At 37.4% G+C, this 10,407-nt stretch overlaps 2 protein-coding genes across 2 annotated transcripts; one reads left to right on the forward strand and one right to left on the reverse strand.

Moving 5' to 3' along the window:
• Window positions 1-1,544: 1,544 nt before the first annotated feature.
• LOC106966052 (olfactory receptor 51I2-like) lies at window positions 1,545-2,880 on the forward strand. Its single transcript, XM_015062132.2, is given in 1 exon segment — window positions 1,545-2,880. A coding segment is annotated over 1 exon segment (933 nt). The 5' UTR covers window positions 1,545-1,774; the 3' UTR covers window positions 2,708-2,880.
• Window positions 2,881-6,855: 3,975 nt separating this feature from the next.
• LOC106966051 (olfactory receptor 51L1-like) lies at window positions 6,856-8,014 on the reverse strand. The gene has a single exon (XM_027039656.2). It carries the CDS (start codon window positions 7,975-7,977, stop codon window positions 6,856-6,858), a length of 1,122 nt encoding a protein of 373 aa, XP_026895457.2. The 5' UTR covers window positions 7,978-8,014.
• Window positions 8,015-10,407: the final 2,393 nt, after the last annotated feature.

Here is a 10,407-nt window from a genome sequence, read left to right on the forward strand (position 1 = left end):
CACTCCAAGACATAAGCTTTTGTCTATGGCTGCTTCCTCATGTTATCAAGCACAAAAGTGAAGCCATCATGATACACTTTTAATTGATTAAAGACACTTTCTATGAATTAAACATAATGTGGTTGCCTAAAACGTATCTTTTGTATACACCTAGGCATCATGAGAAGTCTGAAATATTACAAACCAATCTGTTAGCAGAGATTGGGAATTGTAAATCCAGGGAGATAGAAACAAATATTGCTTCTTTATAACAATCCTGCATTTTTTTTCCTTTGTGAAAAAAAAAGTTGTGTGTTAGTGGTTTCTCACTAATTCGAACATATTTTGTTTTCATTTTCATTCGCTTTAAACTATTTTCTAATGTTTCTTTTGATTTCTTTGACCCACAAACTATTTAGAAGTATGTTATTACTTTCCAAATATCTAGGGAGGGGGCTTCAAGGGAAATTGCTATTACTTTGGAATTATCATAGCAGAACTCTGACCTTAATTGTCTCACCCCAAATTAGAATTCATTTTTCCAGAACTGCTTCCAAGATATATTTGATGGCAATGAAACTGTAGACTGAAGAGAACAGAAGATTGTTTCCTAAATTTCACCTGATTGTCCACTATGCTACATATAATTAGTATGTATTGATAAATAATATTAATTTCATGTATTCTAGATTCTTTTTCCAAGGAGTGAGAGCTATAAGAGTGACAGCAAAATGTCTTAAGCCAGGGCATATCTGCATCTATCTCCTTAAACTAAGCAAAAATGAGGAAATCAGGAGTTAATGAAATTAGAACCTGAGTTCTGAACCTAATCTCTAATTCCCAATAGCTTCTTTCCCTGACAGCATGGGCAGGCCATCCCTCTCTATGCCCTTGGGAACCTTTGATGTTAGGAAACATGTCTATAGCTGAGCTCATTTGGAAAAGCCATAAGTCATGAGAGAACTGAAGGTCTCCACAGGTGAGGTGACTGCTCATCTTTATCCCCACAGAACCTCTGGAGAGGTAAGGCAATGCACAGTGGAGCTCACTTGTGTACAACTTCAGATGTTAGTCAGAACTCTTTAAAGCTCATTTTTTATGTGTCCTGTGTATTAATTATGAACTTCTTGGACTCCAGTCTTATTCTTTCGTACACACCTTTAAGGTGAAGTTGAGAGAGAATAAAGATACAGAAATAACAGTCAGCATCTTATCCTAATAGGACCTTGGGATTATGTATTGATAAAGATTCTAATTTAATCAGGGATATGAGGGATATGAGGCTATTCTCACTGCAAAGACTCTGTATGGATGACATTCCTATTTCCCTGTCACCATCAATTGCTTTCATGGGCAAGAAGACAGATAGCAAGCATAAGAATCAAGAGAGGTTTCTCCCCTTTCCACCTATTTCCCTAGACTTTAATCTTTAAAGTAGTTTTAGATTGTCCTTGCCTAGCAACCATGCCACAGGTTATCTGAAAAAAATGGAAGGAAAATTTAGAGACTGTTTTCATATGATTTTTCATGTCTTTATTAAGATAGTGTTATATGTGGAAATTAAATAGCTCATATGAGTTTCTTCTTATGATCTCTTGTCTATAAGTTTACTAGTGACTTCGTGTTTCTCTTTGACTACAGCTTTGAATAGGTGGTGAAGGGGACTTGTGTAGTCAACAGCACAAGCACAGAATTTAAACTTCATGAAATAAGGATCATGGCGATGGGGTGCTAATCCAGACTCTCTTAATCTATATACAAAGATTGTTGATTTCTGCGCTCCAAATGACACATCATGGTCTTCTTCAATGGTAGTAGCTACAGACGTTTTCTTCTGAGTGGTTTTCCTGGTCTGGAAGACTCACATCCAGTGATTTCCATTTTGTTTTGTGTCCTCTACCTGATTTCCCTAGTGGGTAACATCACCATCTTAGTGGTTATTAAAGTGGAACGGTCACTTCATACACCCATGTACTTTTTTCTCTCCATGCTGGCTGCTAGTGACCTTGGAATCTGTGCTACCACCCTGCCCACACTGCTCAAGCTTTTCTGATTTAATGTTCGGGAAATAGACTTTGATGCCTGCCTCATCCAGATGTTCTTTATCCATGTGTTTTCCTTAATGGAGTCAGGCATCCTCCTCACCATGGCTTTTGACCGCTATGTGGCCATCTCCAACCCACTCAGGTACACTACTGTTTTGACTGATTCTACCATTGCCAAAATAGGTGTGGGGCTTCTGCTACGGGCTGTGGCTGTCATCTTCCCAGGACCCTTTCTCATCAAACGACTGAGGTTTTGTAAGGCTAATGTGCTCTCCCACTCATACTGCCTGCACCCAGATATAATCAAGCTCTCTTGTTCTGACCACCGAATAAATAGCATCTATGGCCTCATCATCATTCTCATCACCTTTGGTGTGGACTCTGTACTCATTCTCCTCTCTTATTTGAAGATCCTGATTACTGTGCTAGGCATCGCCTCCCGGGAACAACAATTTAAGGCCCTTAACACTTGTGTCTCCCACATCTGTGCTGTGTTTCTGGTTTATGTCCCTATGCTGGGTGTATCCATTATCCATCGCTTTGGGAAACATGTTCCATCTATGGTGCACATTATCATGGGTTATATATACCTATTGATTCCTCCTGTTCTCAACCCTGTTGTATACTGTGTTAAAACCCGAGAGATACGTACCCGTATTCTAGGTAATCTACTGAAATTATAGCTGAAGTACTTTAGAGTCACTTATTATTTCTAGAATAATCCTTATGAAATTAATTTCTAACTTGAGAAAATGAAATATATATCACTGAGAAACATTCATATGTTCACAATTCCCATGTACATATTTTTCTCTCACTCTTCTGGAATTTTTGAAGATAGTATCAATATACTACGACTTTTCATTTCCCTCAAGTAACTCGACATAGATAGATGATAAATAATCGTACAAATAAAGAGTGACTTCTCAATCATCTATATTGTCAGAAAGCTCCAATATCCATGGAAGTCAGTGGATTAGTTGGAAGATGTAAGATGCAGAACATAAGGCATCCAGTAGAGGCCATGCTATCATCTGACTCCATGTAGTCTGCAATTTAACTTCTGATGACACCTCCCACAAATGTCTCTTCCATGATTTTTTACTATCCATCTTTGAAATTATATTTAATTTTGTCAGCTTTCACTTGTGAGAGATCTTTAGATATGACTTTACAAATGTATTAATCTATTTTACCATGCACAGGCCCAACTTCTTTGATATCTGCAGGCACACATGTAACATCTAGAAAACTAAACTAAAAATTATAGCACAGACTGAGCACTTGACATGAACTGGTGTTTTGGCATGCCAGGTACTACTCTTTGTCTCATACTTTTTATTTGCTAATGAGTATTCTGATGATTTGTGAAATTATGTAACTAAGCTTATATAAAAGTAGGCTATTGACTCTCAGTAGCTTTTGGAGAGTGTGTGTGCTGCTGAGAATATTTGATAGAGGACAGTTACTTTTATTTGAACAGCACCAACTTTAAATTGTTTTTGCCTCCAAGGAGTTATTAAAATAATGACAAAAAAAGAGAGAAATAACAGTGTTTCCAGTTGGTTGCGTTGCCAAGAATAAGACGGAAATATTTCATGAGTCAGGACATCAACTTCTTAGAGGCGATAGGGCCTTATATATTCCTCTCTCTCAAGGTTTGCTGATTTCTATGGCTTTCCTATACCTACTGAAGAAAAACAAACAAACAAATTTCTACAAAATTATGTTTACAAAGATTTCCATACAGGGGCACCTGGGTGGCTCAGTCAGTGAAGCGTTAGACTTCAGCTCAGGTCATGATCTTGTGGTTTGTGAATTTGAGCCCTGCATTGGGCTCTGTGCTGACAGCTCAGAACCTGGAGCCTGTTTCAGATTCTGTGTTTCCCTCTCTCTCTGTCCCTCCCCTGCTCACTCTCTGTCTCTCTCTCTCAAAAATAAATAAAAAACATTAAAAAACCACAAAGATATCTGGACATAAATGGGAATTTCATAGTATTTCTAAATGTATGGTAAAGTAGGACCTTGTAAATTTAACTATTGCCTCACCTGTGCCTGTAAACAACCTATTTCCAGCTGTAGACATTCCATTTAGACACTCTGGAAAGCCAATGAACGTTTCCTACCATTGTTATTTTTAGTTTCTCATTTACCATTTTCATCTTTCATATAATTCCAGAACTCTTTATTGTTTAAACTAAATGCCTTTATCTTACCTGGGAAACAATTGTGTGTGTGTGTGTGTGTGTGTGTGTGTGTGTAGAGTATCTGAATATTTCTTTCATTAAGACACAAAACTTGTATCTTTCACTGAGTATTCATACTAACAAGAAATACAGCATACATGTGATCTACAAAATATGTATCAGAAGAAAAAGAAATAAATATATGGTTGTATATTATTTGAGATATAAACCACAAAGTAGACAAAAAACATCAAGGCCATGGTCTAAATAAGGAAAAATTACATAAATCTTCTGGGCAATAGAGAAAAGCAGTTTATTTTCTTTTGGATCAACTGGGACATTTGCGCTTAGTCACGACTCTGAGATCAATGGCAAAGGTGAGGCTGAGACCTGCATTTGACCTGTAGGAAAATTCTAAATGAAGATCATATTATTGAACTCTACTTTGAATGTTCTTCAGTGGAAAATGTGGCTTGTTATTATATTATCCCGTGTTTTCTGACTGATAATTAATAATTTCTCAAGTCTGGTGGTGAGGTAGTTAATAGGTGTCAATAGAAGAATTTCAGGATAATTTCATATTGGTGAATTAAAATACATGACTTACTATATCCCTTTGAACTACATATGAGGGTATGTAATTTCAGAGTTCAGGAGTACCTGAAGGCACAAATATAATTAATGTAAAAATAAGAATACATATGAAGACAAACTGCATTGATTTACATCTCTAACCACTGAGTAGCATCATAATTATGTATCTTCACTAAAGGAATGTTCTTAGCTTATTGGTATTCTCTTACCATTGCAATAAGTTGTCTCACTTCTCTGGATCATCAACATTCAACGAATCATTTTTGTTTTTCTCTCAGGTAAGCATATACATGTAGACTCCTTTTAATTAATAATGTGTATATTTCCTTAATCTTATTATATATAATCTCCACCCAAAATCATGGTTAGTAATGACAGTTTTATTTACTCCTCTTCTAATTCAGGTGGTATATACCTAAACATGAACAGTTATTACTTGACCACTGGAAGCTGTTGTCTTGGTATTAGTTTATATATAGTACCAGGAATGATCAAATGATAGAACAGTATTGGAGTTGCCCATGAATTTTAACTGAAAGTTAGGCAAGCCAATAGCAGTCAACATCATCTCTTTCTCTTATTCTCCTCTGTAAATTTCATAAAGAACATGGGAATCTGTGCTAAACCGTTCGGGGAATAAACAGCTGATTGCAGTGCCAACCTTGAGGCAGGGGAACTTGACATAAGTGAAATCAACTTGTAGAAGTGGAAGTATCAGGGCACCTGGGTGGCTCAGTTGGTTAAACCTCTGACTTAGACTCAGGTCAGGATCTCATGGTTCACAGGTTCAAGCCCTGCATAAGACTCTGTGCTGACAGCTCAGAGCCTGGAGCCTGCTTTGGATTCTCTGTCTCCCTTTCTCTCTGCCCCTCCCCCACTCCTCTTTCTCTCTCTCTCTCTCTCTCTCTCTTTCAAAAATAAACATTAAAAAAAGACTTCTACAAATATTGGGAATTATAAGGCATTTTAAAAGTATCATATCCCCCTTCATTTTTTAATTTATTTTTTTGCCTTTAAACAAGTGTAGACCATGAACCAAGAAAATTCAGTTACATTTGCAAGGTTTTTTTTGTACCACCCTATGCACAGCTATGTGCTAGATAATTTTAGAATTATAAGGAAAGATGGTTTCGTATACTGAAAAGAGTTACAGATAAAATTGAGACCTAAATCTGTAACTGTATCCTACTACCACAAATTTATAAGTAGCTACACCTCAATGAGTTATATTGTTACATGAATGAAATTCCTCATAGCCAAATTCATCAGGGATACATTTTTTTTTACATTTGAATAAGTAGTGTAGCCCTAAATTATTATTAAGATACATTTGATCCAATGGATTATAGTCACTGGCTTCATATGGTAATATCTAGAGGCTTTCAAAAATTACTGAGTCTCAGTAATTATTCTAAAAAATATGTCTTAAAATTAAGTAAAAGAAAAATATGCAGATGGCAATTTTCTATTCCTGAGGGAAACAAATCTCCTCAGAAAAGGCGGAACATGTGTACAGACTTTTAAGAGATGATGCTGATGTACCATGAAACTTGATAATTTCTGTTTTGAGCCTTAATATTCTCTTAAATCAAGAAAAAATTTTCCAATCTTTAAAAAAGAGAGAATAAGTGGACATGCAGATATAGAAACACATTGATATAACAATAAAGGTAATATTAAATACCTGGAAAATATAAATATCAGGAAGCAAAGAAATATGGGTTTAATATATTTAAGTCAAACTTAATGGATAAATGACCTTGAAAGGATTGGGATCAGAAATGGGAGGGAGAAGATGGAAATGATTTCTAAAACACTCAATGCCAACATGTTCATATTTAAAGGGAATTTATGAAGCACTTGTTAAGTCAATCTGTATGGTCTCAGTGGACATCAACTCTCTCCTTTGGACCATTCTGAGGATACTCTGTTAGCTCTATTTCTGCCTTTCAGTATTTCACTGGTAATTCTGATGTCAACATACCTAGAGCAAACAATCAGTATGTATTTACATCATTTAGACTGATGTCATCATTGTCTTAAGGATATACCTACATCATAGTAGAACTGATTTTTGTGTGGAGAAGTAGGTAGAGGACTCCTTGGCGGATCTGTTTGGTCTTCACACTATAGATGATTGGATTGAGCACAGGTGGAACCAATAAGTAGATGTGAGCCATGAAGATATGGATCAATGGGGAGGAGTGTTTGGCAAAACGGTGGACAATAGATAACCCAATCATAGGCACATATAAAATGAGTACAACACAGATGTGGGATGCACACGTGTTGAGAGCCTTAAGCCGCCCTTCACGTGATGCAATTTTTAATATAGAGTGGAGGATGTACACATAAGACACAAAAATACCCAGAGAGTCCATTCCCCACAGCACAACGACAAGAAGCAACCCATATATAACATTAAACAGGGTGTCAGCACAGGCAAGGCGGATCACGTCCTGGTGCAGACAATATGAATGAGAAAGGATGTGAGAGTGGCAGAAAGGAAAGAAGGCCAGCCGAGCCAGAAGTGGAATCATGGCACAGGCACCCCTAAGCAGGGCTGCAATTCCAATTTGCATGATAAGTCTTGGGGTGAGAATGGTAGCATATCGTAGAGGGTGGCAGATAGCCACGTAGCGGTCAAAGGCCATGGCCAAGAGCACAGATGATTCCGTGAAGGAGAAAGTGTGAATGAAAAACATTTGGACCACACAGGTACTGAACTGGATTTCCCTGGAAATGGACCACAACACCCTGAACAGTGATATCATGGTGGGCATGGACATGCCCATGTCGGTGAGGGAAAGCATGGCCAGAAAGTAGTACATGGGCTGATGGAGCCTGGGGTCTGTCCGAACAATATGCAGGATGGTGCAGTTACCCATGATTCCAACAAGGTACAGGAGACAGAATGGAATGGATATCCAGTGGTGGAATTCCTCATAGCCAGGGATACCTGAGAGATAGAATGTGGAGGACAGGGTATTACTGGAGTTAAAGGTTGCCATAGAGCTCACTTTTAACCACAATCCACTTTCAGGATCACACTCCAGTGAGGAAGGCAATGATAAGATCAGCATCTGAGTCAGGAAAACAAAACAAAACAAATAAAACTGCAGCGCTTTCCTGTAAGCATTCTTAAATTCATCCCTACATTTTGCTTTCTTCATTTCATTGCTGAGTAATGTTGGTTAAGTAAAATATATACTGTATAACAACTCTTTCCCTCCTGCCTCTCAGATGCAGACTCGTTGACATTCTCTTAAAATACAGACAATCTTCTAAAGACTACCTACAGCAGCACGCACACAACCTGTTCAGGATAACATCTTTCATTTTATATTTTTCTTCCAGAATTTTCTTGGCAAGAGCTATTGATGTTAATATTAATCTTTTTTTAATGACTCCTGCTATGATTTACACACAATGCCTTTTTCTGCCTAAGCTTCAGAGCTTTTTCAATAATAGTAGAATAGCATGTGACATGTCTTTACAGAATTCAGGCAAGTATGGGTCAACAGTACTTATTACCATAAGCAGGTCTTACTAACATAACTGCAGTTATAAAATTGAGGCCACAGGCCTTGTCTCAGACTAGATTCCCAAGAACTAAACATGGGTTAAACTGACTTAATTAAAATAATTTTTAATTTTAAAAGTTGTAATAATGAACTATGTAATTTTACATATAATGTTCTCATTGTAATAAAATATATTATTTAAGCAAAGTATAACTGCTTCTGACTCTGATTTTTAATTAAAAAAAAATTTTTTTAATGTTTATTTATTATTGAGAGACAGAGCATCAGCAGGGAAGGGCAGAGGAAGAGGGAGACAGAATCTGAAGCAGGCTCCAGGGTCTGAGCTGTCAGCAGAGAGCCCAATGCAGGGCTCAAACTTACGAACCGTGAGATCATGACCTGAGTCAAAGTCGGATGCTCAACCAACTGAGCCACCCAGGTGCCTCAACCTCTGACTCTGATTTTAAAGATGCACAACCTTCTTTCTATTATGATTCAGATCTCATCAGTCATTTAGAGAGTGGTACCTTGTACAAGAAAGAAAGAAAGAAAGAAAGAAAGAAAGAAAGAAAGAAAGACAGAAAGAAAGAAAGAAAGAAAGAAAGAAGAAAATAGAAAATAGATAGGGTTTGTGGAAAGATAAAGTGGAAACTCGTGCTTCAAGGCAAAAACAACACAAATAACCAAAAAACTATAGTGCTCAGAAAAAGCTTCTGACCTTGATCCTAAATCTTTCCTACTAAGAACAAATGAGAAAATATATTTCCCCAGCAGATTCCAGTATTTATGTGCTCAGGAAAAAACATCTCTGAAGTAAGAAAGAGGAGCCACCTCTCAAAATCCCCATCAAGTGCCCATCAAGTGCCAAGAATCCCTGCTCACCAAAATGCTGTTTTGAGAATTTACAATCCATGAGACAGATTGCTTCCCCTTGTCAATGAATAAACTGGCATCTTCCTGTCTTGTAAAGTCTACTGTGGCCCTTTGGGAACTTCAAATCCCCTTCAATCTTCTCTAGTTCTATGCAGATAAACCCTGATTGTAGCAGATATTTGGCTGGAGTGATAAATAATGATAATTTTCTAGGAAACAGAAGACCCATAATGTAGAAGTCCAACAAGCAAGTTCCAGAGAAAAATTCAGTCTTTCTGACGAACTCATATAACAATTAAATAGTGTCCACGTATTGAATGACCTGGTGATTAAGGTCCTGTATTTTCCTCAATCTGCCTGGCTTATTACCACCACCAATCCCTGCTTCTCTTGACTGGGGCTTGTCTGTATAAATGAAATTGTCTGGCTCTAATGCTTGCTCGATTTTCAAGTTGAGCAAATGACTTATTTCCTTCTGCACCAAAGTAGCTTCATCTGTAAACTGAAGATAAAATCATTGACAGGATGGACTAAGATTAAAGGAGATATAGTAATCAAAATACTTAGCATAGATTCTTTATATATAGTGACCATAAAATAATGGTAATTTGATGAAGACAATATATGACAACAACAGTATTTCTTTGAAAAGTCACAGAAGGTAGGAAGCTATGAGGAGATTCTGGAGTATCCTTCCAGAAAGGAAACACCCCAGAGTGGGCACCTCACAAAAGTGACCTAACCTGGTAACCTGAGGGGTGGGAATGATGCCAGTTTCATCTCCATCTCATCCAGTTGAAAATTCAGTGGAGCCATAATATAAATTACTTCATAACCTTTTTCTCCACCCCCAAAGTCTTTGGGTAATTATGATGGCTTTACTTCTATACTTTTCATTCTACTCAGTGTCAGTCGTGGAGAAAAAAAAAAAGTCAGAGCCCAGGATGAAATGGGAAGTCTCTCCAAGAACAGGAATGAGGTCTTTGGGACTACAGGGAGCCTGGAATCTGAGCAGCCATGTTACTGTTCTCAAATTGCCACAGCATATAATCACTACATTCCATATATTCACTAGTGTTTGCTCTGCCTGTTTTTCCACAGCTCCTTATATGCTGGCCTTGGTTCAATTTTTGTCCAATTCCTCTTGTTTCTGATCCTATATTTCAAATTCACTCACATGGTCTTGTGATGTCTTCTACCATTTCC

The sequence above is a fragment of the Acinonyx jubatus genome, unplaced genomic scaffold (genome assembly GCF_027475565.1).
Source record: "Acinonyx jubatus isolate Ajub_Pintada_27869175 unplaced genomic scaffold, VMU_Ajub_asm_v1.0 scaffold_57, whole genome shotgun sequence".
Lineage (NCBI taxonomy): Eukaryota > Metazoa > Chordata > Mammalia > Carnivora > Felidae > Acinonyx > Acinonyx jubatus.